The 27,817-nt window shown below is 43.1% G+C and overlaps 1 protein-coding gene across 1 annotated transcript in view; it reads right to left on the bottom strand.

Moving 5' to 3' along the window:
• Positions 1-26,291, bottom strand: part of IL5RA (interleukin 5 receptor subunit alpha) — a 32,700-nt gene extending 6,409 nt beyond the window's left edge. Inside the window, exons 1-8 of the mRNA XM_057554934.1 lie at positions 26,232-26,291; positions 22,175-22,259; positions 20,505-20,650; positions 19,043-19,181; positions 18,205-18,358; positions 17,943-18,130; positions 15,710-15,855; positions 12,270-12,408 (exon numbers count right to left, since the gene is read on the bottom strand). Of these exons, the coding sequence (XP_057410917.1) occupies positions 12,270-12,408; positions 15,710-15,855; positions 17,943-18,130; positions 18,205-18,358; positions 19,043-19,181; positions 20,505-20,650; positions 22,175-22,259; positions 26,232-26,291 (1,057 nt within the window). The remainder of the gene's footprint in view (positions 1-12,269; positions 12,409-15,709; positions 15,856-17,942; positions 18,131-18,204; positions 18,359-19,042; positions 19,182-20,504; positions 20,651-22,174; positions 22,260-26,231) is intronic.
• Positions 26,292-27,817: the final 1,526 nt, after the last annotated feature.

Genomic DNA, 27,817 nt, shown 5'->3' with positions numbered 1-27,817 from the left:
GAGCAGATATTTATGGAGTATATTCTAGGTAATATGCCAGCTGGATCTTGGAGCTTAGCAGCTTTTGGTGAGTACTAAGGTTTTTGGATGAAAAAGGTACAAAAATGTAAGCCTACTCAGTAACCTAATTGCAGTACAATCAAACCATTTTACCAAGTTGGACTTTCAGAGGAAGTACAGTGTGGGATAATACTCATAGTTCACAACAAAGGTATCAGACTCGGTTGTAAGTTTACAATCTGAATTATCCTCACAACACCTCTTACGATTATACCTGTTTCACAGATGGGAACGTAGATGCTAACTTGATTCAGTACAGAAAGTATAAATATGCCACATGCTGCCCGACTATCTAGTTAAATTTGCTTCTAATCTATACTCAAGGATAGCTTCTTCTATGGGCTTTGATGATAGCTTTGGGGTGTGTGTGATTTTTTTTAAGGTACTGGAAATGCCTTCAAGAAAAACCCAAGGCCATTTACCAAATGGTGTTTAAAGGGTAACCCGCTTGCTAAACTGCCTGATTCATTTTTAGAGAAGAATGCAAATCTTGAGTTATCTCCCTGAATGCATGGGTCCTTTCTGTGTTCATTCATTCCGTTATTCACCCATTTAGCCAATATTTATTGGGCTCCTATTATGTGTGGGACATTGTACATGTTGCTGGGAGATGGTTAAAAGAAAGCATGTGAACCCTCCCTTCCTGCAATTGAGGGAAGAAGTCGATAAGCAAATAAAGACACAGGTAATTTAGTGACAGCAGCTCTAAGTACAGAGGTGAGATATACACCCCACACCAGGAGAAGCAGGTCCTAATCCTTGGTTTGCCATTAACGGTTTCTATTATAAAATGAGAAGTGAATGTAAGTGGAATTTTCAAGCCCCTTGTAAATATCTTAAGACTTCCAAAAGCCCCCAAATACTTAAAACTCAAATCTTTCCAGGTATCAGGATGGAGAGATGTCTTGAGGATTTAATGCTAGTGATTCCAATGTTGCCTTGATCTCATGCACTTTTTTTTTTTTTTTGGCCTCCTGAGACTCTTACTTGAGGTTTATCTTCTACCTCCCAAAAGCTTTAATCTCTCCTCCTCCATCTCTTCCTTTCTGCTTTCAAATATTCATAGAGTCCTTTATCTTGAATAAGCCATTACTTTGCTCTGCCATCTCTCCCAACTATCATCCAATACCTCCTTACTTTATTTCCCAGCCTCATTTCTTGAATAAGGGATTCAGGCAGCTTCATTTTCCCATCTCAGAAAGCACTTAAAAAAATTGCTGGTGGCTTCCTCCTGGTTGAAGCCAAAGGACGGTCAGTTTCTTTTTCCAACTTTATTTTTCCTGACCTCCCTCCTGAATTTCAAACTTGATGGTTGCACCCACCTGGAAACCAAGCCACTGGCTCCTTTACCCAAATATTCCTCTTCTTCAATATCATTTCCTTCCCCCCTTTTTAATTTCAACTGCCCCTCACCGCTCAGCCTTGACCCTCTGGTATTTTCCACTATGGTCTATTCTTTGAACTTTGCAAAGTTTGTTGAGCACAGCTTCATCTTTTAATTCCATGGCATCCTCTCCCGAGTCTTTATCCCTGCCCAGCTCCCGGTCTGGATCTCAGACTGCCTGTAGGTGGAACCCACTGGGATGTGTCTCAAAGCTGACAACATTCAATACCAAACTCACACCCTTCTTCACATCAAAACAACTTCCCTCATAACTTCCCCCTTCTGATCTCCCCTCTTCCAAGATCCCAAACTGGAATCCTTGGAAGGCACTTGGATTCTTCTCATTCTCTGTAGCCCCTCCCTCCTTTCCTCATCCACTTGGTTTACACCAGTACATCATACCCAACCATAAATGCAAGAGAACCAGCCACATGTATACACATATCCCCTCCCTTTTGGATTTCCCTCCCATCCACGTCACCACAGAGCACTGAGTACAGTTCCCCGTGCTATACAGCAGGCCCTCACTAGTTACCTATTTCATACCCAGTGGCGTATATATGTCCATTCCAACCTCCCAATTCATCCCACCCCCCTTTCTCCCCACCCCCGGTGTCCACACGTTTGTTCTCTACATCTGTGTCTCTATTTCTGCTTTGCAAATAGGTTCATCTGTACTATCATAAATGCAAGATATGCATGCTTTTGTCTCATGACTTTGCCTAGTCTGGAAACCTGGGTTCTATTCCTAGCTTGTTGTGAAGGTGGCCGTTCTGGGCCTCAGTTTCCTCATCTGCAAAAATGAGGAAGTTCAACTCTGACCCTTAAGAACGCTCTCAATCCAGCACATTTTTTAGTACCCCTGACCCAATCCAGGGCATTGTCATTTGGTGTATACTGACCTCTCACAAAATTGACTTTAGTATATTTTCATTGGCGAAAGTTGGAAATTTGTAGAAAAGAACAAAAAATGAAAGTTATCAGAAACCAACAGTCACCAATAGCTTATCTTCTATACATGTTTTGACATTCCCTTTTCAGGTACCAGGCACTCCACGAAGTGCTCACCTTTCAATCTCACTTGAATTCTCACAGCAGTGCTTCAGGGTGGGCGCTGCTGTCCTAGTTTGATGGATGGGGGAGCTGTCGCAGAGAAGGGCGGAGGGGGTCAGCTGAGGACCACGGCTAGTAGCTGGGGGTGAAGCCCAGGGCGTGCTGAGCGGCTGTGCTCTTAACCACGGTGCAGGGACCCCATCCCACTGCCCACCACCCCCAAACCCAGGACCCACCGCGTGGGCAGGCGCTTCACGGAACACCCCCCCGAGTGTCCTCTTCCCGGCTGGATACCGCTTCCTTCCAAGGCAGCCCTGTTTTGTTGTTGTGTCTCAGCTGCTGGACGTGGCTGGGTTCGCAGGCTGTGTCTCCAGGAGAAGGGGGCTGCCTTGTAAGCGACCCCTCCTCCTGATGCTCCCTAGGCTCTAGCCAGGACTGAATCACTTTATTTAAAACCTCTGACCATGGCGTTGAAAACGAAGTTTCATGTATTTATAGCTATTTTACAAACAGGTGGTGGCCACACTTTGGCTCTCTGAGGCTCTGCTTTTCATCATTTTACAAACCTTTTATTTTCCCAACTCCCATAGACACTCAGTGGTTCTAGGATTAGTATTCAGTTCTCTGGATTGTCACCGAGTGTCCCGTTAAACCTAGTTTTTACTGCACTTGCACGTAGCTAATATAAAGAGCAACTGGGGCGAACTACTACCGTGAAATCAAATACCAGCTCGCTTTATTTGCCACTCTGACTTCCTGCATAAGGGATTCTGCCTGCCTCATTGCCCCATCTCTGAAACTCACTGTAGCACACTTTGAACCATTATGCAAGTCCCCTAACAAGTACATTCAGAAACTCTAGACTCATATACGTGGATTATAAATTTAGCAAGGGTTATGCCAGTAGCAAAATTATTCCTGTTTACAAGTAGGTTAAACAGGTGAAGCTTGAGTTTTGCAGAAAGAATGATGTTACCAGTATTATCAGGGTGGCACCCTGGGTCCCGTTGGTGTCTCAAATTGTGCAATTCTCTGCAGGCTGTTATGTCAGGTCCTGATAAAAGTGCCGTTCACTTCTGAGCGTGCTTACACAAATCTTTTCAGTTAAACCACTCTCTAGCTGTTCACTTGAGCGCTCACATTGATAAGTGAAGATTCTCTCTGAATTAACAAAACCTCTTTGGAGAGGCAACTGATTTTATTTCTTTCGATCAAAAAAAAGTTAGCGGTGCATGCAAGGTACTATGTGGAAAGCAAAGTCACGGTCACTGCCTGGAGGGAGGGGCACATGAGTCATTTCTCCCCACCTGGCTTCTGCAGTGTCCCACCTTGCTTCAGAACTACTCCCCTACCGCCACCTGAGAACAGAGCTAACCCCCCAGACAGCAGAGCCGAGGTCAGCTTTACTGCAAAGAAAACCTAAACTGGCAGGTAAATTCAGTGCAAGAAAAAGCTTTCACATGTTCACTACCAAATGGAAATTGCTTGGGGATTATCTACTGTTACGTTATTTATTAATGCAAAAACGAAGTTGAGAGTCAGTTATGTAAGTAAAATGAATTGAAGACAGCACCTCCTCTGATTTCACTGAAGGTAGAACAGGGGTGCAGTTCCCCCTGACAGTGTATATCCTTCCGGTCAAAATGATTAAGAATTTTAATCCTGTAAAAGTTGGGAGGCCCCTCGGTACATCATTAATTTGAATTCTGGGGTCTCTGACTTTGGACATTTTCTTAAGAACAAGTGTTTCAAGGTAACTTGAATGTTTTCTCTGACTCAAGAATGACTTCTGCCATCAAAACGGAAGCCACAGATGTTTCTTTTCAAGAAATTGATGGGTGCCACTGTTTGGTTATGCAGAGATGAGCTTTAGAAAGACGAAGTCGCAAAGCCTGTCCTGCCAAGGAGAAGAAGCCCTTCAGACTCTGCACCTCCTTCTAGGATGTTCTCCCAATATTGACAACTTGGAGCATTTGGGAGCTCAGCTGTCTGTTTTCTTGGTGACCTTGGCTTCCTCAGTTTCTGACGTCTCGACCATTTAACCTTGAGAATTAGCCAACTAATGACAATTCTGCTCGTGCTGTACGTCCTGGGAGTGTATGGTGGGAAAGGGACAGAGGGGGACGAATAGCATGGTGGTTAAAGAGAATCAGGCCCTGGACCTAGTCCCAGCTCCGCCTCTGGCTTCCCTCAGAGCTTTGTCAAATCATTTTCCTCCTGGTGCTGCAGCCCCACTTGTTCTAGAATTGTATGATCTTTGTAGTTCAGACTAATAACTCTTAGGAGGTCAATTTGGTTTGGAGGCTTGTTCCACCCTTAAGCTGTTCATACAAGTACGACTTTTAGGGATTCCATATTGCATTTGAATCTAATTTCAGACTCAACAGTAGGTTCTGCAGGAAAAGAGCTCATTAGTAAATTGATGGGGCTCTTCCAGTGAAGCAGCCCTACTCTGTTAAACCAGCAGGCACTGGGAGGAGTTCTGAGGGCACTGACAGGGCTGGATAACTGAGAGGATGCAGGTGCATCAGTCTACAAAGCCTCCTGCACTTGTCTTTCATTAGAGGGGGAGGCCGCGGCATCGTCTGTGAAGGGACCCGCCAAGCTGGTCACAGGCTCACAATGCAAGCAGAAATCATAAGCAGGCCCTTTGGGGGGGGTGAGCTTTGTAAGGCAGCTGTCAAGTGGATTGTGGGAGGTTTTTTTTAGGGGAAAAAAATCCCTTTACCTGATTTCGGGAGAGTGAAAGAGAGGGGTCGGCAAATGCAGCCTCAGTGGACCGAACATAGGTAGTCCAGGGTCCAGAGCAAAATGCACAAAACGTGTTCTGTGTTCATCTGGGGAAATTGGGCTCAATGACCCAAAATATGGAAAGGACATGGAGATGCTTGGGATGGGGGGGGGGGGGTGTAGGTGTACCTTCGCGCGCTCAGGATTCCCTAGAGGGATCACTGCTGTACTGTTGGTCTGCATTTGTCCCCAGTAGGACACGACTTGATGAAGCTAAATAGAGAACTCCTCTTTGCCGTCTTCTTCTTTGCAGACTTCTGCACACAGCACCAAGAGGTGTGTGCCTTCTGGGGCCCTAGGGAACCCAGAACTTTCTTCCCTGTAAGGGGTTTCCTGGCCCTGTCCTACCAACTTGCTAAAGCAACTGAAAGCTGCAGAGGCTGCAGTCTTCACATAGAAGTAAGAAACAGGGGTGAAGCGCTTTCATCCTGGTTCTGCCACTTACAACAGAGGTGACCCTGAGCAGGGAGCCCTCAGGAGCTTCCATCACCTGCTTTGTTCAACGGGGATAAGAACTGGCTGAGTTATTCCTGTAAAGTTAAAGTGATTGGCCCGGTGCTAGTTCATAGTAGGTGTTCAGTGAATGTTATTATAACTGTGATTATGATTAAACACATCGTGTCAGCGGTAAGGCATCAAGATAATTTCCCTAAATCATCAAAGCCAGACTAAGATTGGAGCCCTTTCAGAATCCTCAGAAGGCAGAGTCATAAGCTCAGGCCTGGAGGGAAAGAAAACACCAAATATTCAAGATACTAGGGAGTAGGAAAGGGCATAAAGCATGATGGTCCTCACCCTCAAGGAGGTTTGTATTAAAATGAACGCCATGGACAACTCCTAAGGGGATATTTAGAGGAGAGTAGCCTGAAGAGGTCAATGCAAGTGTCCCCATTGCTTGGGCTCCATGGAGGCTGACCAGCGCATGAGCTGGCAAGTCAGCCCTTTCACTGCCACCAGTCTCCACAGCCAATCCTCCTGCCTCTGTCTCCCTGGCTGGCACTGTCACCCAAGGGGTGACAAAGCATCACAGAAAGAGCACGGCGTGCACCCAGTCCTGTGGCTGTGTTCTAGGTCCGGGTTCATCACTTCCTAGCTCTGTCACTTGGGGTAGTTCCTTAACCCCTCTGCGTCTCTTTGCTCATCTGTAAATTAGGAAAATCCTGTGTTTGTGAAGATACATAAAATAACATAGGTGAACACGCCAAGCACAGTGCCTGCCCCAAGAGGGGAGTCCGACCTTCCTCCCATCATCTGGCGGGGCTGTCTCGAGGCAGAGGTCACGCGTGGAAGTCTGGTGTGGACACCACACCTCTAGGCGGCCGGGCCTGAAAGCACAGGGGAGCTCCCTGCTCCTGACTTTTGGGGACAGAAGTTGAAAGCTCCCTGCTGGCCCTCCCTTAGGCCACGGGGCTGAGGCGGCCCTGCTCCCCCTGTTGGGAATGAGTAAGCGGTAGGGCTGCCAGGCGTGGGGCTACCAGGCTGGAAACCACAGGAGCCTGGGGAAAAGGAAACAGTGGATCAAAGCGGCCACCACATTTACCAACCCGAAACCCCCCATTTACAAAGAAAACCCAGCATCGTCACATGTTATATCACCCTCAGGGAAGCCAGGTGGGTTTTTCAAGTTCCTGACTGGGTCAGCTTTTTGTTCCTCAATCAGTTTTTGTCACTAATGATCCAGAAGCCCGCCATTTCTTCACAAAAGCTTTTGAATTTGCAAAATTCATTTGGAAGACCCAGGGAAAGTGGATCTGAGCCCTCTGCAGTGTCTCCCCTTCACCTTTCTCCTTCCTGGTTTTCTCCCTGTTTCACGACAGTGTGAGGATGTAAAAAGAAAGATGGTGACGAAAGGAAAAGAAAAAGAGCACAGGCACGGAGTCTGAGGGTGGAGCCGGCAAGGTGTAAAATGTAGGAGGTGGGCTGGAGGATCTCGAAGGTGACACCAAGCCCTCCAGGTTCTGATTCCACGTGCCCTGGGACCAGTGTGCCAGGTTTCCTCACTCATTCACAGCCCATGAATGTCACGTCTGAGGAAAAAGGCACCAGAGTTTCCCTGTGGGAACCTTGCTTCCATCCCAGCCCCAGTTCTTACTTCCCTCCCTGATTTTCTGCTTCCAACTCTTTTCATGAAGTCCTTACCGATTCTAGAATGTGTGATGTGACGCTAAGGCTCCCCCCACCCTAAACACACACACACACACGCAAACAAACTGTGACAGAAAGCCACGGCCAGGATTTCCTGTGAGTAACAGGTCTCGAGGAAGATGCCCCGAAAGGAAGCCGCCGCCCGTGTTGACCTTGACTGCACAGCTGAGCCATCTGAGAAATGCGGTGAACTTTCCCCTACTCCCTGGGGTGGAAGTGCTACACATGTCAAGCCTAAAGCAATGTTTTTCTTTTTTGTAAATACATTTTAATTGGTTCCTGGTACCATCATCGAATAGATCCTGGCCTTCAGATACGGCCTTCAGTGAGGTCAGGGCAAAACCCAGTGGTTTGTTTGAGGGGCAGGGCCTGTGCTGGGGGGGGGGGGGAAGACCCGTCACTGATACGCAGGACTCAGAGCCACTGAGCCTGACCGGCAGCACGGCTGGGTGGACACATGTGTAACGCTCTTTTCCACGGGGAAGGGCATTATTGTCGGAAACTTTGTTTTCATTATTGCTTGTTTCCTGCATGATACTTGAGCTTCCGGGAGGGGAAAGAGAAGAGAAGATGATGGACTTGAGAAAAGGAGTATCTTCACTCAGACCAGAAACCACTCAGGAGACACCAGCTTTTGGTAAACAGGAGATGGCCCAGATAATAAGGGAACAGAAGAGTCCGGAAGTTAAGAAAGTTGCAAAAGGAGGAAGAAGTGTGAAAAGTGGAAAGTTTGCCCTTCAGATAAGGCAGAGAAAGCAGCTGAGGAAGGGCAGCTGATAACGAGGGCTGATAAGATGAAACTGCTCCTTCCATCTGAGGAAAAAAAAAAAAAGTATTCCATGTTCTGGAAATGCCAGCACAGGAGGGCAGAGTTTCAGGGCAGGTGAAGAGCCCACTGTGGCTGGCTGGACCCCTGACAGCTGCCCCTGTGCCTCTTGACTGTCCAGGGACCTTGCCCACCAGAGCAGGACAGCAGTCCTGTCTCCTCCGCCCTCCCTTTTCATCAGTCAAAACTTAGTCGTCTGGTGTCTCTCTCTTGATTCAATAACCCTGGGTGATGATGGGTTAATTAGTAAATTGAATCTCTTCCAATTCGCTAATTGACTCATATGTCACCTATTTGAGAATATTATCCATTAATAGCCACTTCTTGGCTGTTTGATAACTACTGAATTATTTAATATCTCTGGGCCTCCGTTTCCCTCAAATAAAGGAGGTGGACTTAATAATCTCTAACAAAGAGGTGATATGTGAGTCGGGCCTTGGTGTGAAAGTGGAAGGGGAGGGCTCCAGGGTGCCATTTTTAAGACAAGGTAGGAGTGGAGGAAGGATGTCTAGAGGAAATGAGTGGAGCGGGAACACTGCCTGGTAGGCTGCAAGCAGAGCATTATTATTGCTGCGTCCTCGCCGGGTAAGGAAGAGCCATGTGGAATGTCCCAGAGGAGCCCGGGCTTCCTGTGATGTTTATTAATCATCCTGATGACAGTAGAGAGCCTGCATTGATTAAATTCACTAATGATCCTAAAGTGAGCAGGGAAGTCACTTCCAGAAAGGATGGATTTATAAGGTGCGTGGTAATATGAATCAGCTCATCTTCACGACCGGGCTGGCAGCAAATGAAATGGGATTTGCCGTGGATGCTGGCAGTGAGGCACACCTGAGAGCAAACGGTAATGAGCCCGGTTCCGAGCTAGGAAGCTGTTATTTAGAAAATAATCATGGGGCGCCAGCTCTAAAGTGGAGAGTGAAAAATAAATTAAAAACAGGCTTAAAATAAACTCTCAGCACAGGTCACGATCTCTCTCTCAGCACTTTTGTCGGCGGTTGATGGGGGTAAGAGAACATGAAAGGCAGAGTAGGGAAGAACTTACAAGTGAGGAGACTCACATGTTACAGGTGAGGAGACTGAGACCCAGAGGGGTTAGAGGCGACTGACGAGGTCGGGGGCAGCCAAACCCTGCCACGCTGGTCACCACCCTGACCCCTGCAGGGGTGACAACAGACGACCACACCTTCGGATGACCTATGTACCCTGAGATTCCCTCTCAACACAGCTGTCAAAGCAGTCTCCGATTACTGGGCTCATGAAATATTATCTCCGCATCTCTAACATCAGTCAAAGAGCTAGACACTGGCAGAGCCACGACCAAAACCTAGATCTCCTGATTTGTCTCTCGCTTTCTTCCGCTCTCTAAGTTCTCAACTCTCAACAGACAACACTGATGAGAATTCAAAACCCAAACACTAAAAAATCAGAACTGGCTCCATAGCCACGGTTCCCACCTTGGTCTCCAAGTTAGTTTGAGGTCCTCGAACAGAATTTTTAAAAAAGAAGTAAAAAAAAAAAAACTCTGAAACTGTATGCGCAGTGATGTTGGGAAGACACTCAGAAATATCAATAACTGGGGGCCAATGAGTTTTGGGCCTTTGGGGAATAACAAAGCATTAAAAAAAAAAATCCACCAAATGCGGGTCATGAAAATTAAGCTTCTACCGCAGGCATTTGAAGACATTCATAGCCTTGTTGAAAATTCCCTGCGACGGATTCACGTTTCTTCTGCTGGTCCCCCTCTCGGGGCGTAGAGTGGATTTCGTCTGTGCAGATAAAGCGGTGTGGAAGGGGTGCCTGTGTGCGGTGGGTCTGTTTCGTCAGGTTGGGGCCTGGACCTGGGGAGGATGCAGGGGGGAGGGGGAAAGTCTGGCTTTGGCAGAAACATGAAGTAGGTGCAATTGGCTGGTTCTCAGTTCCTTTTGTCCTTTCGGTTCCCTCTCCCAGCAAGGCTCATGCTGGTCCTCTGAGTTCCAGTGGGGTGATATGGTGGCCGTGCCATAAGGCTGTGCTGGTCGTGTCACACAGCTCTAGGGGCTCCTTTCCCCTTTGGAAACTCAGCGACTCAGTAAGGCCAGTCCCTTTGCAGGCTCAGAACCCAGCTCCATTTCTCGGGTCTTTCCTTGTCTTCCCAATCTCCCTTGGAAATCTCCCTGCTATGCGTCTGGGCTGACTTACATCCACATGGGCCCATGGGTCACTGCCCAGGAATGTCCTGCAGAGACACCCATTAGCCTAAGTGAATGAATGAAATGATAGAAAATCCTAGCATATGCCACAAGAAATCTCTCCTTAGGTACACCTTCAGTGGAGCGTTAACTACCTCATAGGATGAGGGAGAGTGATAATCACGTGCTTGACCAACCATAACCACAAAGTTAGCTACCAGGACCCCTTAAATACGTCTTTAATTTGTTTAGCTCTTTGCAGCTTGCAGCGTCCCGGCCCCCATGCCATAGAGCTAAGGTCTCTGGTGCTGGCGTCAGTCAACTTGGGTTTGAATTCCTTCTCTGCCACTTACTGGCCGTGCAGAGTTAAGCAAACTGTCTAGACTTTCGAAACCTGTTTTCTCATCTGCAGAACAGTTTGGTGGATAGGATTAGTGAAGCTAGTGCATGTGAAGCACTTAGCACAGGGCTTGGAGGAGAGTCAGCAATAAATGTTATGTGCTGTCGTTGTTTGTATTTCACAATAACCTGTGAGACAGGAGAGGTGGATATTGATTATCTCCTTAGTCCTGGGAATCCACGGATGGGCAGAGAGAAGTGGTTTGTTCAAGGGTATGTAGTCAGTACGTGCTAAGGCTGGCATTAAACCTGAGCTTTCTATGGAAGACTCCAGAATTCTTCCCCCCTCTTTGTGTCCTTGTAGCTCTTATGCAGCACTTAGCCACATAGGTCTGCATCCCCAGGCTGCATGTCTGTGGCCCATACATGAGACACACTAGTTGTTTTTTTAACTGGCCAAGATAGGCAGATAATAACAAACAGAGGGTGTGCATGTTCTAGCATCATGGTGCAACGCCACCTCTCCAGGTTAGGGAATTGCCATAACATAAACATATGTCTCCCTGACATAAAGGGAGAATGGAAATTTGCCCTTTCATTCAGAGCCACCATCATCACCCTTCTCCAATCCCACAGACGCATACAATGATCATATTATTTGCCAAGGAAGCTAGTCAGTTTAATCATAAGTAAAAACGGCTGCAGAACCAGTGCCGGAGCCCACGTGATGCCCAGTCCTTTGGATCCTCTAGGTCTGTTATGCTGAAGGCCCAGGGCTGGATCCAGATTTTGTGGGCCCTGAGCTTATTCAGTTTTGGAATCTTCTTTATGAAATGAGACAAAAGTATAAATTCAAAATTAGGTATAGGAAAATTATAGAAATGGAGACCAGATTAGTAGTCGACAGGGGTTAGGAATGGAGGAGAGGAGAGAGAAATGAAAGTGCTTAAAAAAAGGGCAAAAGGAAGGACCCTTGTGGTGACCTATACATGAACCTGCACATGGGATAAAATTGCATAGAACTAATACACAAATGAGTAGATATGAAATCGATGAAATCTGAATAAGATCAGTGGGTTGTAGCAATGCCACCTTTTTGGTTGCCATATTATATTACAGTTTTGCAAGAAGTTACTCTTGAGAGAAACTTCTCTTGACATTATTCCTTATGACTGCATATGAATCTACAGTTATTTCAGAACAAAAAAATGTAATTTGGAAAAACTGAATAGAAGTAGACCAGATAATCTGGAAAAAAAAAAAACAAACAGTACCAGACTTTGGAAGGGCTCTTGCTAGTGAGAAGCTTGAACACTGGAGCTTCATTGGCCTCGTGGTAAATCCACCTCTGGTCGAAAAGGCAGCAGACTGCCAGAGGATGAGGCTTAGTAGGGACGTGAAAGCATTTCAAGACTCACAAGTAAAGGTGTACACTTTCCAGGAGGGTCTGTTATAACCACAAATAAGGTCACTTGCTTTAAAATAAACACGAGATACTCACCCACATAAATAGGCTGACTCCACTCACTGGAGGGCCCCCCCGCTCTGCACGCAGAGCTCACTGCTGCTCTCACTTGAATGGAATACTCAGAAATACCATCAATTATGGAGATGAATGTATTGGTCGTCATTTTTTCTGTCTAAATGGGAAAAAATAGCATTGTAAGAATCCCTGGACACGCAATTTAAATTATGCCAATCATCAGGATGGGAGGTCGTATGTAAGTAATGTGACTCAGTATTCAGTGACCCATTTAAAATCAGTAAGACTCATGTCGATTAGTTTATTCTAGACCGCTTCACTATGGAGGTGTTGGCAGTCACCCTTCGGGGGAAAGCTATGTAGTAAGCAAAATAAATAAAACAGGCAATTGTAAGATCTAGATGATCCATCTGGGTCCAACTGATATTTCCAGAGTGAAAGACTGGAGTGGCACATAGCAGAATGCATAACCTCCCTCATCTTGTTCCTGGATGTTCTCTAATCACCTAACTAACAATATCGCATGGCTTCCGTCATATTCAACAGGATCCAGCAAACTACAGTTTATGGCCAATCTGGCCTGCTACCTGTTTTTTTAAGGACTGCAAGCTAAGAATGACTTATATATTTTTCAGTGTTTGAAAAATATAAAAAGAATAATATTTTGTGACTCATGAAAAGTACATGAAATTGACATTTCAGTGTCCACAAACACAGAAATTACACCTATTTGCTTGTATTGATGGCAGAGCTGAGTAATTGTGACAAAAGTGGTATGATCGGCAAAGCCTAAAATACCTACTCTCTGGCCTTTTACATTGAAAGTTCGCTGATCCCTGATACAATGTCTCACCCCAAGCCAGGGGGCAAGGAGACAGGGGTGGAGGGGGCATAAGGAAGCAGAAAGAGCAAGGACCTTGAATCTAGGAAGAAGGGGGTTTGAATCCCAGGTCTACCTCCAACTAACTGCAGGGCAATTTCCTTGACCTCTCTGAGCCTCAGTTTTCTCATCTGTAAAATAGGAACCATACCACCTAATGGATTATTGAATTAAATGGAATTAACTTTGTAAAGCCCAAGTTTAAAGATATATTGGGTTGAATCATATGAAAACTGACAATATTCAACAACCCATTTTTGACCTGCAAAAACAGCCATTTTGGGCAGTTCAACCTAATAATAAGCACTCAGTAAATGCCAGTTTGCCGTAGGCAACACAGGCTAACATTGTCTAGTGTTGAAATGAGGCTGTTTTCTCACAAACAAACCCTTCTATATTCTCTTTACTGGTCAGTGTCCCCACCATGCAGCTAATACCCCAAACCCGAGATGTGTCCCTGGCCTCCCGTATCTTACATACTCCTGAATGTGTTTCTCCCTTCTTCATCCCTGCCCCAAAACCACTGCCATTTTAGGTCTCATCATTTTTTGCTTGGACCGTTGCAGTAGCCATGAAACTGGTATTCTATGTGCACATGTCCCCTCTCCATCCATACCCAGTTTTCATGCTGCTACCAAAATAATTCTGCAATTCTGCAGATGTGTTCACATTTTTCTATCAAGCTAAACACTTTAGTGGTTTCCATTGCCTATGACCATGGTTTTAAAAAGAGAAACCATTTCTTTTTATAAACAAAATCTTAGAGTCATTCTGGGAGAAGTCCCAGTGTAAGAGCTAGAGTTATGATTCCAACGTTGGCCTTACATCCAGGCTGAGTAAATTACTGCCACTTGGCTGAAGGAACCATGCTCACTCACGCTGTGGAGTTGCTCCTTCCGCCTAGAACCCCTGCCACTCCAAGGGTGGTTGGAGGACTGGTGTGAGTCAGGAGCTGTTTATTGCTGATCCTTGAGAAGATAAATACAGAAATGGAGACAACAATTTGGGAGCTTTCATAGCAACCTGGCATTGCCATGGCGTCCAAGCCCAGGATCGCTGGGCTTGTCTTTGGCTATATGCGATTTTTTCTAGCAGATCATTTTTATTGTATTTTACAGAAGTACCAATGTAGGGTGGATTAGAAATTTAAAAAAGAAAGCCAGTCTTTCACCATGTGAGCTTAAATACATGGGGAAGTGCTGGCTAAAAAAAGTCCTTCTCTGCTTCTCCCACTAGGCAAGTTTCTATTCATCCTTCAAGATTCCGTTCAATTCCCCTCCCCTGGGTGGAGGCCCTGGCAGCTTGCTTTGTCCACTCCCTCCTTTGTATCCACGTTGACATTTACGATGGTCAGGCAGCTCTGAGGCTGAGTGAGTGCATCCAGTAGACCAGGCCCCTTGATAGCAGAAACAGTACCTATTTATCTCTGTATATCCCACAGAGAAGCCAGCTCGTAAATATTTATTAACACGAATTGAATTGAATTGAATTTGTAAGGCAGAAGTTTGAATCCTGACTTCTATTGTATTCTTGCTTTGTGACTTTGGGCAACTTACTTAATCTCTCTGTGCCTCACTTTCCTGTAAAATGAAAATGATCGTTACATAATAGAGTAACTGTGAGGATAATAAAGCATAATGCATAGTTGATGCGCAATAAATATTGACTTTAATTCAGTTCCTTTCCCCTTGAACTTTTTGTCCATTAGGGCTAAGGAGGCAGGGTTTTTTTAAGTTGTGGTAAAATGCACATAACACAAAAGTTACTATCTTAACCATTTTTAAGTGCATGGTTCAGTAGTAAAGTACATTCACATTGTGCAGCCCATCTCCAGCACTCTTTTCATCTTGCAAAACTGAAACTACTCGTTAAAAACTCCCCATTCCCCCCTCACCCCAGCCCCCCAAAGCACCATTGTCCCACCATTGTCTTGATGAATTTGACTGCTCTAGGTACCTCATATAAGTGGATTCATACAATATTTGTCTTTTAGTGACTGGCTTATTTCACTTAGCATAATGTTCTCAAGGTCCATCCATGATACAGTACATGTCAGGATTGTCTTTCTTTTTAAGGCTAACAATATTGCATTGTATGGATAGACCACATTTTGTTTATCCATTCCTCTGTCGATGGACACTTGGGTTGCTTCCTTCTTCTGGCTATTGTGAATAATGTTGCTATGAACATGGATGGACAAAGATCTTTGAGACTCTGCTTTCAATTCGTTTGGATATGTACCCACAAGTAGAAAGCTTGGGTCATATGATAATTCTATTTTTAATTTTTGAGAAATCCCCGTACTGCTTTCCGTAGCAGCTGCACCATTTCACCAACAGTAGTGCTAATGAACTTTTACCTGATCTGTTGCATTATTTTCAACCAAAAGTAATAGATCCTTTCAAGACAAAAAGGCAGTAAGGTTTGATTTATTTTCATAAAACCCAGGTAGATGTAGATTAGATTACCTTTGACCTTGTTAATTCCAAGGTGTAACCAGCGCAGTCGCTGACAATAATTTTTTAAATGTCTCTAAAAGAAATCTATCATCAAATATCGGAATGAGCTGAAGCATTACCTGAAAATACCCCTTCCTTGTGTTGTAAATTTTCACTTCGTAATCAAAGCAATGGACCGGAAAAGCAGAAACTGGTTTCTCCCATTGGATAGAGAGACAGGTTCCTTCAATCTCTGCTGTGACTTTTGCTGGAGGATTTACTCGATCTAGGTTAAAGAACCGAGAGGTCGGTGATCATGGTTGATAAATTTAATCCACCCACATTTCTCAAGGCATCTCTAAGCTACGTCTTCTCGAGTACTGTACACCAGGATTTAATCAACGAATCTGCAAGTCACAGGTCTCCAGCGGCTCACATCTGACTCCCGTCTTGTGGTGCTAAAGGAGAGATCTCTCCCGTAAACCTCAAGGATTCCTACTTCATATGGCATCGAATGGTTAAATGCCTTTTCCTTCAGCTTACTGCAAGACCCAGCCCACCATCCATTTTTACTTCTCGAGTTGGACCGATCTGAGGGTAAACCTGATGCTGGAGAGAAAATGCCCTGGAGCCTCCACGAAGCCCTGCTCTACGAAGCAGCTGTGTGGCTGGACTGATTATTTCCTCTTTCTGGGCCTCAGTTTTTATTTCGTTTTGTTTTGTGTATCTTGTTTTGGTTTGTTGTGAGGATTTAGTTTTCTCTTACAGAAGAAGAACGGATTGGGCTAAACTTGTCTTTACATATAACTCCACAGTTCTTCCCCCTGAGATCTCACATGATTGTTTTATGGCCACTTGATGTGGATAGAAATTATTTCTAAGTGAGTGGCCTTGTCTTAAGTTATGTGACTTAGATCTCACAGTTACTGAGTCATAGGGACGAGCTAAGAATGGGGCCCACTGGCTCCAGAGCCTACCATCCCCTAAGCCAAAAAATTTTTCATCAAAAGAGCATTTATTTCTTTTAGTAATCTGAGAAATTGGTCTCAATAAAATGAATAGCACACAAGAAAATGCCCATGGTCTGTCCCAGGCTGTGTCCACTGGCATCTTAATATCATTGTTTCTCAGGTCCCCCTCAGCCTTTTTTATTACCTATTTTCATGAAAGTGATATTTTTAGGTCATCTAAGTAATACTCTATTGAAGAGAATTATATAACCTCTTTAGCAAGTGCTGTGATTCTTTAAACAAAGTTATACTCCGTTTGATACACATATAGATGATAGAAACATAGAAACAGATACAGATGTCACATGCCAAACCATGTCCTTTGAATAATAACATTTTGTGTATTTTTTGGATACTTAGGCCAGGCACTCTTCTAAGCACTTTATAATTATTAACATACTTAATTGTCACAAAGACCTTGTAGGAAGTATTGATTTCTCCCCATATTTCAGATAAAAAGACTGAGGCCCAGAGAAGTGACCAGCTTGTCTAAGGTCACTCAGCAAGTGAGTGGCGGAGCCAGGATCCAAGTCCAGGCAGCCTGGCTGCACAGCCCACGCTAATAAGCAGGCCACCACTGAAACCCTGAACGTTCAGAACCAGAAATGTTATGTGAGAGGCTCCTGGTGAGCTGCGTTAATACACGTATCTCGGATGAAGGAGAAGGTCTCTAGTTTTGAGAACTGAGCAAGTGAAGACTTAAATAATATGCTTAGATCTGAGAATCACATGGTAAGGGGGACACTCTAACTCAAGAACACCCAGAGGAGAAAGTCCAGAAGGGTAGAGGATCATAAGAGGAATGCATGAGAAACTGGGGGCTGGTAGCCCAGGGAAGAGAGATCTCAGGATGGGAAACCTGGCTGCCTTTGGACAGCTGAGGGACCATCTTGTGGGGAAAAGAATCAGACCTGTTTGGGGGTGGTACCAGCCCATCACAGGACCCATGGGCAGAACTGTTACCAAAGCATCCAGAGCTGCTGAGAGATGATACGGGGTTCTTTCAGCAGTGAGCTTACTTTCCCTGGAGCGGTGATCCTCAATGAGGGGAGATTTTATCCTCTAGGGGACGTTGTTATTGTCACAGCTTGGGGGGGAGGAGGTGCTACTGGCATCTCGTAGGTGGAGACCAGGGCTGCTACTGAACACCTGGTAAGGCACAGGATAGCCCCCACACAGAGTTCTTTCGCCAAATGTATCAGGAGCGCGGACGCTGAGAAGCCTTGACCCTGTGGTTCTTAAGCAGCGGGCAGATGGTCACTTAGCATCAGACAAGTAGCTAAACAAGGTGATCCTTATAACCCCTCCCAGTGCTGAGATTCTGCGATTCGGTTATTTTGGCTTTGAGTCAAGCCCATCTTACCAATGGCATGAAGGGCAAAGAGCTCATCGAAAGGCTTGATTGCAGCTTCCTCGCTTGAGCCGTTAACATACACTGCAAGCGAGTCACGCCCTTTGCTATTGATAAAAGTCCTGGGAAACCAGCAGGCGATATTCCTCTGCAAGGTGTCTTTGCTGTATTCTTGGCATTCTTCAGTCCAAGAGCCATACCTGAATTGGAACACTCATAAGTTTTTAAGGCTGGAGGAAACGACCCACTCGCGAAAGTGAAAACAGATACTAACCTATAGTAGAGAAAATACTGCGTGTCCTCAGGGGCACCCTTGCCAACAAGCCAGGTGCAGTGAAGAGAAACTTGGTACGGCCGTAAGTGTGTGTAATTATTTGCCTTGGTGTTCGTCGTGCAAGTTAAATTCACAATTGAGGTTCCAGGAGACCCTAGATGGTCAAAAAGATTTTTTAAAAGAGTGGATATATGTATATGTATAACTCATTCACTTTGCTGTACGCCGGAAAGTAACACAACAGCGTAAATTAACTATCCTCCAATAAAAATTAAAAAAAAAAAAAAGAACAAGACATTGCCATGACAGCTTCTGCTTGTTTCTTTAGAAAGGGTGGTGACTGGGGACATCAAAAAGGGCTTCACAGAGCAGGTACGATTTGATTTGGGCTATGAAGTATAGGAAGGATTCAGGAAAGCAGTCAGGTGAGCCCAGGAAAGCGAGGGCTCCGAGGCAGGACTGTGCCGGTGTGTAGGGGTCATGCCTGGAAATCCATCTGAGAAGCGGAGGAATCACGTAGGGAGTGGTTGGAGAGATGTCCTGGAACCCAGTTATGAGAGACCTGATTGGCCCAGGTTTTGTTTATGACCCTCTGTCTTTTGAGCTGGGGAGTGAGAAATATCCGCAGTGCTGGCAGGGACATGCCAGACACAGTTGGCTGGGTCATGACGCTGAGAAGTGATGATGGTCTTGGTGAGGGTGTTGATGAGGTAAAAGAACACCGGGCAGGAACTGGTGACTAACAAAAGAAGAGAAAACTGAGGTGTGTTTGTTTTCTGACTTCCCTGTGTTTACAAAGCCTGAAATATAAAACTGGGCTCTTAGCGGCCTGCCTTACCTGGTGGGGCTTTAAGCTCCGCGGAAACCCAGCTGCTTGGCTGGAGGGAGCGGTCGTTCCACGGGACCGTCTGCACACTTGCTGAGAAGCCTTTATGGAGGATGGTTATGCGTCTGCTCTCAGTGTTCCTGGTTTCGTACTAAAAATAAGACCCACAAGTCACGATATGCAAAGGGGAAGTGGCCCTGAGAGAACTATTTTAATCAACTAGGCGTTTTCTTCCACTTTTAAAATGGCACGTAAACAGAATGCAATGAAATTGTTTTGCTAGAAAAAAATTAAACCCACTGTTTCAAGGTTATGTCCTTATCCCTAAACTCATCAAGTTGTAGACATTAAATAGGTGCAGCTTTTTACAGGTCAGTTATATCAAAATAAAGTGGTTTTAAGAATGAATAAATAGGGCTTCCCTGGTGGCGCAGTGGTTGAGAATCTGCCTGCCAATGCAGGGGACGCGGGTTCGAGCCCTGGTCTGGGAAGATCCCACATGCCGCGGAGCAACTGGGCCCGTGGGCCACAACTACTGAGCCTGCGCGTCTGGAGCCTGTGCTCCGCAACAAGAGAGGCCGCGATAGTGAGAGGCCCGCGCACCGCGATGAAGAGTGGCCCCCGCTTGCCACAACTAGAGAAAGCCCTCGCACAGAAACGAAGACCCAACACAGCCATAAATAAATAAATAAATAAATAAATAAATAAATAAATAAATAAATAATTCCTTTAAAAAAACAAACAAAAAAATGAATAAATAAATTACCCAGTTCGAGATGTGTACATGTTTTAAAAATACATAATAAAAATATAAAAATTAATTCTTCAAGGATACCTGAATAAATGCTTCTTATAAAAACAAACAAAATGTTACAGTGAAGGCTCCAGTTCCCTTTGACCACCACCTCTAGTTCCAGTCTCCTCACCAGAGGTAACTTTTGACAGAAAATTCTCTAGAATTCCATATTGACTGGAATTTAATTGGTTTAATTTTATTGAGCATCTACTAGGGACCTGGTGCTTTAACGTATGTCTGCAGTGAAGTTGGGGCTCTGAGAGGTAAAGTGACTGGTCCACGATTCTAAAGTCAGGAAGTGGCCGAACTGGGATTCGAACTTGGCCTCTTCGATTAGGTACCCTGCCCTCCTCCTCTTTTATTCGGCTTTTCTCTTCTGTTCTTTTGGCTGTTTTAGAGGAAATTGTATAAAACCAATATCTGAACCATTGTACCTCAGAAGTTACTAAACTTGATTTTTAAGTGGAAGAATTGTCCCAAAGTTAAAATGTTCCGAGCTGCTGTTTAATGCAGGTGTGGCACTAGTTCTCAGTCATTTCAATAGAGACATTGCTCTACTGGGAATATAACAAAAGCCCTTTAGTGGTTTTCTATTTTTTTAGTTAAAATTCCTTTGATAAGGAAGATGCAGTCAAAATTAAAATTTAAATAAGGATTGCCGTCAGAATAAACACTTACATCTTCTTCTTGTGGAGCATTTATTTTCACGTGATACCCTAGCTGGACATTTCTTTGTTCTTGATCAGTATTTGGTTCCCAGCGTAAAAGAACTTGAGCTAAATTGATAGCTTTAATGGTGAAATTGACGGGTGGGAGAAGTAAAACTGTAGATCAAAAGAAAAAAGCCACACAATGTTTAATTATACATAGCATTTTACAGTTGTTAAGTATTTTGTTGTGTAGTATAGTATTTTATTATGGCTATCAGAATGTAGCCTGAAATAATCTTGGGGAAAGTTTCCTTAGAACGGTTTTTAACTCATTTTCTTTTTACTTTGCCCAGGTATTTACCTATAACATCTACAGGTATTTTATTGAAATCTGAATATTTTACTATATCATTACTCAATACAAGCATAATTTTCAAAGGGTCATTATCCATTAATGGACTGCAATAATGTATTAGTTTGTGGGTAGCAATGTGTTTAATGACATGGAAGAAAATAGAATAGGAAATACCAGGTGCATCAAATATATAAGAAGTACTGTTTCATGAACCTCTTGTTTCTATTATATGTGTACTCACATATTTGCATATGTACTGGTTCATGATGTTAAATGGATTTATTTCCTATTATTCAAGGTCAAAAATACTTGTGAGCAAAATTACTCAAATAGGCATTTATAGAAAGAAAAGTATTCTATTCCCCCCGTTAATGAACCGCTCTCTAATGTTGCCTTGAAAATAAAAGCTTTCACAAAATAAAAGATTTCATTTAAATTACAAAATCAATGCCTGTTCTTCTTAGAAATCTTGGAAAGCACAAATGATCAAAAACGAAAAGGAAAATTTACCCACACTTCTATCACCGAGAGTGACATTAACATGTGATACATTCATTATCTTTTTTCTTGGGCATATGTTTATACAACTTCATAATTTTTGCTAAAATTACAATATTGTACAATTATGAAACCTCCTTTGATTAATTTACTACATGTGAGGATGTTTCCACTGACCTTCAATATTCAGTAGCCTTCCCCGACTCTGCTTCCACACCTGCCACATACAGTATTCTCAGGCTCTGTACTGCACTGCCCATTATGGTAGCCACTGGCCACGTGTGGCTGTTTAATTTAAATAAACTCAAATGTTCATTGTCTTCGTTGCATGAGCCATATTTCAAGTGCTCGATAGTCACTTATCACTGGACAGTGCAGATACAGAAGATTGTCGTGGTCATAGCAAGGTCTCTTAGACAGTGCTGATGGGGGAACCATGTGACAGTTCTTTTTTTCTTAAACCCATTGATCAACAAGTTTCTGAAGCAAACGTACTGGAAGCTTCTTATTCTTTGGTTGTGAGGACTTGGAACCGTTCCCTTGCCTGGGAAGACGTTCCAAATACGGCCATCAGCTGCAGCTTTATTCTGAGTGCCCGTTTACCCACACTTGGAATATGAAGTGTGGGTAAACTGCAGCATAAAGTGTGCATTTCAGCCGACTTTGCTTTCTTAAAATATAGCAGGTTTGAAGAGTTTGCGTTCTGATAAGAATAAATGTTCCATCCCTTTTTTAAAAATGATCATTTCCTAGTTAATTATTATTTAGGAGAAAATAATGCTATCCTTTTTGTAATGTACTTTTTCTCAAAAAAAGAAATACTGAATTTAATAGACGGTGCTTACATTTTTTATCAGGAAGTAAGTCTACTTGCAGTATCACTGTGGCCGCCAAAAGAATCAGTGATGCAGGTGCCATGATGATCACATCCTATGGAAAACAGAGAAAAAATCCAAATTGCCACCTGTTGCCATTTTAAAGAAAAACTGGCAGCTCCTTTCTAAAGAAAAATGTAGTCATTTTGCCATTTAACGAACATTTATGAACTTTCTGTTACGTGTTAGAAATACCAATATGAAAAAATCTTGGGCTTTGTCTTGCCAGTGTGGATCCGTAATCTGAGGGGCAGAATGAAGTGTAACTCGATAATTGTAATTTCAGTCTAAAAGCTGCTCCCATAAAGATGTTTATGGGGCACAGTAGGAGCAAAGGGACTTCTGAATCGAGTCCTAAATGATGGACTAGAGTTCTTGACACACACACAAGTGAGGAAAGGCATCTCTGGTGGCCTTGCACACAGCCTTGCAAAGCCAGAAGAGAAGAAAGAAAATAGGAGAGGATTGCTATTCAGCGGGAGACCAGAGCAGATCTTTGAACAGTAAAAGTTCTAGGCAGAGTTAATCAAATTGAAAGTAAATACCATTGCCAGTTTCATTAATAAGTATTTAAATATGAGCCAACATGGCAAGAAACTTAAATCTAAAACAGTTTTAATGTGGGAAAGAGAAACTTTGTATCACAAACCTAGAATGTGTGTGGTACTTTGAACTGTGAAGAGGCTGAATTTTTTGATGAAGCCAGAAAGGAACAGACTATAAAAGAAAATGAAAACATAGTTATAGGCCTGGAGAAGATAAAAACAATATTTCTATTTATTTGAAATAAGCGGACAATGAAAAGGAATCTAGAGTAGAAAAGTTAGCATAACTCAAGTGTGGCCATCTGAAAAAGTGGTTAGGTCATTTCAGCAACTTTTTTTTACATGTGAAAGAAAAGAGTGGAGGATCTCTTATTGGGAATTGTAGATTAGAAATCTTGAGTGTTTCCTCCGAAAATTTCGAAAGGCATTTTTCATATGAACTTAAAGAACAAAAATAACATTCCACCTGCTGTGTGCTGCCCTTGCTTTTACAAAGCAGTTCTTCCTGTTTTCTCTCATGAGCTACCTCCGGCGCCTCTCCACCAGTGAAATGGTGTGTGATTATTATCCAATTTACAATGGTGAAAAGGTGTCTAAAAAGTTAAATAACTTGCCAAAAATCTTGTGTCTGGTAAATCATGGAGCATAGACCCAATCTCAGATCTTCCAACCATAAAACCTTTGTTCTATACTAATTTAAATGACATGATTTTCAATTTAAAGATTTATTTAAATGGTTTGGTGTTTTCCAAACATAATTCTGGTAGAACCACAGAAGATAGAACTTGGCTAAATGGATATGTTCAGGAAGTACAAAAACCACGCTTTCTTCACTTTTACAACTTAACTTACTGTTATCACTGCTTAACTTGCTAATGAAATTAGTAAAATGTCACAACATAGAAAACAGAAACAGCATATGAAGCATTTAATTCCTTTTTCAAATAAACTTATTACTAATCAGAGTTATGCCGCTTTTGATAAGAATAATCCTGTGTCTTTCTCTCTGATGATTTCACACCATGTAGAAAAAGAATTTTTAAAACAACAGTGACAATAAAAGCAAGTATTCTAGTATTTTTAAAGGTTTCAATAAGTGAGAATGTTAAGGAATTAAAGGGAAGCATTAGTAATTTACTGAGCCTGAGAAGCAAAAATAAAAAATCCTTAACAGACAACAAAGATAGCTTCCTCTTCAAGTTTAGAAGGTGATGTCTTTGAAATGTCAGCATTTCCGGAAACAGTATCACATGTGTTCTAACTTGTCAGTAATCATCATTAACAGGAAGAATTCTAGGTCAGAAAAAAATGTAACATTGATATTCCAGAGTGACTTTTACTGCCTGGCAGAGTAAGTAGTAAGTTATAACCATACGTGTAAAAATAATAAATGTCTATCCTTTGCAATTAAATTGTTGAAGTAATAAACTATTGAATGTCTCAGTGGGGAGAAAATTGAATATTTTATACAACCAAGCAGTCTCCCCTAGAATTTGTTATGTGTTCTGATTTTATAGCTGTTGAAAATAGAATTATTTTTCAAATTTAATCATTCAAAAATTTTTTGATGATTAATTATTTGGCCATAAAACAGCCATACACTGTTTTTCCCCATCTTATTGTGATATTTTCTCTTAAACAGGATGATAGGTTGGAATGAAAAATGGTTGTCTTATAAGTAACATAAGATACTCAAGTGGGAGTATAAATTTTACCAAGAATGACAATTTTTTGTGGGCCAGATAAATTCCATACAGGGCTGGGTATTACTGGAGTTTTGACAGTTGATCCCGTATTTTCTATAATTCTGTTTGCTGTGCTTGTTCCCTGAAAGCACCTTCAGCCTTTGCTCATGTCGCCTTAATATTTCTGGTTCCAGGCATAGCAATCACCCTTACTGGAAAAACAACTTGAATCTCTTGGGGTCATCTCTTTAATCCAAAGATATACTGCTATATAGATGTCAACTGGGTAATATTTCATTGTGCAATAGACTATTTCACTACCTTAAAAATATATCAGAATGACATGTTCAATTCATTCTTTTCATGGCTACCAATTAAAATCCAGCAGAAAACCGTTAAATTGTTAAAATAAGATTCAGATTCAGCAGAATGCAGCAAACATGGGTTTCCTACTTACGATTGTCAGAAATGCACGCTCAGGCTTCCCTGGTGGCTCAGGGGTTAAGAATCCGCCTGCCAGTGCAGGAGACATTGATTCGAGCCCTGGTCCGGGAAGATCCCACGTGCCGTGGAGCAACTAAGCCTGTGCGCCACAACTACTGAGCCTGCGCTCTAGAGCCCACGAGCCACAACTACTGAGCCCGCAAGCCACAACTACTGAGCCCACGGGCCACAACTACTGAAGTCTGCGTGCCTAGGACCTGTGCTTTGCAACAAAGAGAAGCCACTGCAATGAGAAGCCTGCGCACCACGAAGAAGAGTAGCCCTGCTCCCCACAACTAGAGAAAGCCCGCATGCAGCAACGAAGACCCAATGCAGCCAAAAAAAGAAAAGAAAAAAAAAATGCACGCTCAGTGTCTTAGAGAGCCCATGGGCTACCTGTTCGTGTGACATTTCGCTGAGTCAATCTAAAATTTCTCGAGCGCTCTCTGAGAATCTGGCTTCTAGTAGGTGTTATATTCTTTGAAATTTAGAGGAAACCGGAGCACCATCTCTTGCACTACAGATGTTTCTAGAAAGTTGGGTGAAGTCCTGACAATTGGCGACAAATTTCCCCAGTGTTCCTGAGAATTCATCAGATTCTACTGAAGTTCAGACAATATTTTCCCCATTCTCTTTCCCACATATTTTGCTGCCCGGTACATTTGTTTTTTATAACCAAAGTTGAGTTTACCCTTTTTAAAGAAACTTTTTGAGTCAACTGTGGTGACAGTGAATTCAAACTCAATCTCAGTGCACAGAAATTGAAAAGCAACTGAGAGGATTCATGGTCTGTTAAGCCCTTGAAAGTAGGGTTTACTTTTTACTTCGTCTTTTCTTTTCTTTTCTTTTTTTTCCTGTACAGTGTAATCAGCAATAAAACCTATCTCTTGGGGGATGAAGAATAAATAAATAACCCAAGGTGTAAAATGCAAATGACATGTTTAGCTAGGTAGCTAGGTATGTTGCCTTACCCCCAAATGAGAAATCTACACACTCCTAAAAACACAAGTGAGTAATAAGGACCATATGTAAGGCAGGCAACTTTTTTTTTTCCCTGCTACGGAACTTCTGATTAATTTTCTGAAATAGTCCTAAAATGTAACTCAGGGATTCAAATTGTTGCCACAGTCATAAACACTCGTTAGCCAAGGCAGAAAAGGTGCTGCCACCCTGAGTATTTGGAAACTGCTGGCAGAAGGAGTTTGCTGCAAATCTCCCAGTGGTTGGATGTCTTCTAGCGAATTGCACGTGGTGCACTGTCATCCCACATCCATGCGTTCCCTTCCCCAAACCCACCCCCTTTCCCGGGCTTACCTGTCTCCTGCGGTGCTCCTGTTTCCCACGACTGTACTCAGCAGAAAGCCAGGACCACATCCATCAGCACCTAGCACAGTGTCAGGTGCAGGGCAGGTGCTGCACATGCCTGGCCCTATACAGAGTAAAGGCAAATTAACACACAACGCTTAACATGTCAAGCTCTTTAGGGTAAAACCTAGCATAGGGACAAGTTAGATGAGAGCACGGCAGGCTGGGAACATGTTACAAGCCTGGTCTGTTTGGGAGGAGGTGTAATACTTTTGGTAACTTGCCTAAAAATTTCCCCAAGCAGCATTTCAAGTAATGAAAACAAATGAGGTGATTTGTATTCCAAAACTTTATTATGTTTGAAATGCAAACTTTGAACCAATAGCTACATACATTAACATAGTTTGCAGTAACTGTGAAAGAGGGCATACCCTTTCACAAGAAGTAGACGTTGTACCAGGTAATGGAATTTTCGGCCTGATAATTCATTAAATTGGGTATCAAATACAGTAATCAATATGGCTATAAAAGCAGTCATTTTACATGTGTTGATGAATTTTAGGCTAATAGATTAATAAGAGATTCTGATTTTTCTTTGTCTTCCTTTCTATCTCCTTTTTTTTTTTCATTCCATCCATTTCTTCTTTATACATGGAAATATGTTTACATTGCTTTGGGTGAAAATTGAATTAGCGAACATAAAACCAAGTGAGATATTTCAGCAAGTTTTTGTACATTTTATATACAAATCCTAGAAAATCCTTGAAGATCCTAGAACCCCCAGAAGAAACAAAAAGCAGAATGCCTTCAGTTAGAGGCAGTGCAATCATCTCCTTCTTTGTTGTTTTTGTTTCTTAATTTGTAGCTTTCTCAGTTAACTGAAACTTCCTCAAAATATTGAGATATTTTATTATATCCTGTACCCTATTTTCTAAATTCACATATTTCCTCAGAAATCTTGGCAGAACGCATGTTCTCATTTTAATCACTAAAGTATCTGCAACGGTGGGAAACAAGCCTCTTACACAAGCATCAACAAAGTCTGTAGGTGTTATTTTAATGTGACTCACCTTCTCACGGATTTGCACACCTCAGTTACTTAGCCAACACACAGGAATAGAATGCTACACCCAGAGTCTATATGACCTGCCTGATACCATGTCTATAGCACCAGTATTAGTTCTGTCCCTGCTAGTAATAGAGTTTCAAGGGGTTTTGTTTTCCCCTTTCCTTTATTTAAAAGTTTGCCATATATTTATAAATCATTCTCTGTCACTTTTCCTATCCCCCCTCCGCCCCCACCGTGTAATGAAATTATTAGGAGGTGGAGCCCAGGGTATTATTAGAGAGAAAGAGACATTTGCTCACTCACTCTGAGATGAATCAGCCTTGGATCCCCACTTACTGAGCAGTGCAGTGCCATGTCATCAGAAGCAGCCGCAGGGCATTGAAAGTGAACCTTATCTCTGGGTGCACTTTTGGACTTAGAGACAGATCTCCTTCACTGTTTCATCATCGCAGCTGTAATGGTTAAAAACTCACAGCCAGTTTCCTTGACGATGGGATGGCAGCAGGGCTACTCTAAGCAGATATCA

Source organism: Balaenoptera acutorostrata, chromosome 10 (assembly GCF_949987535.1).
Source record: "Balaenoptera acutorostrata chromosome 10, mBalAcu1.1, whole genome shotgun sequence".
In the NCBI taxonomy this organism is placed as follows: Eukaryota; Metazoa; Chordata; class Mammalia; order Artiodactyla; family Balaenopteridae; genus Balaenoptera; species Balaenoptera acutorostrata.
This window is presented reverse-complemented; position numbering and strand designations above follow the sequence as displayed.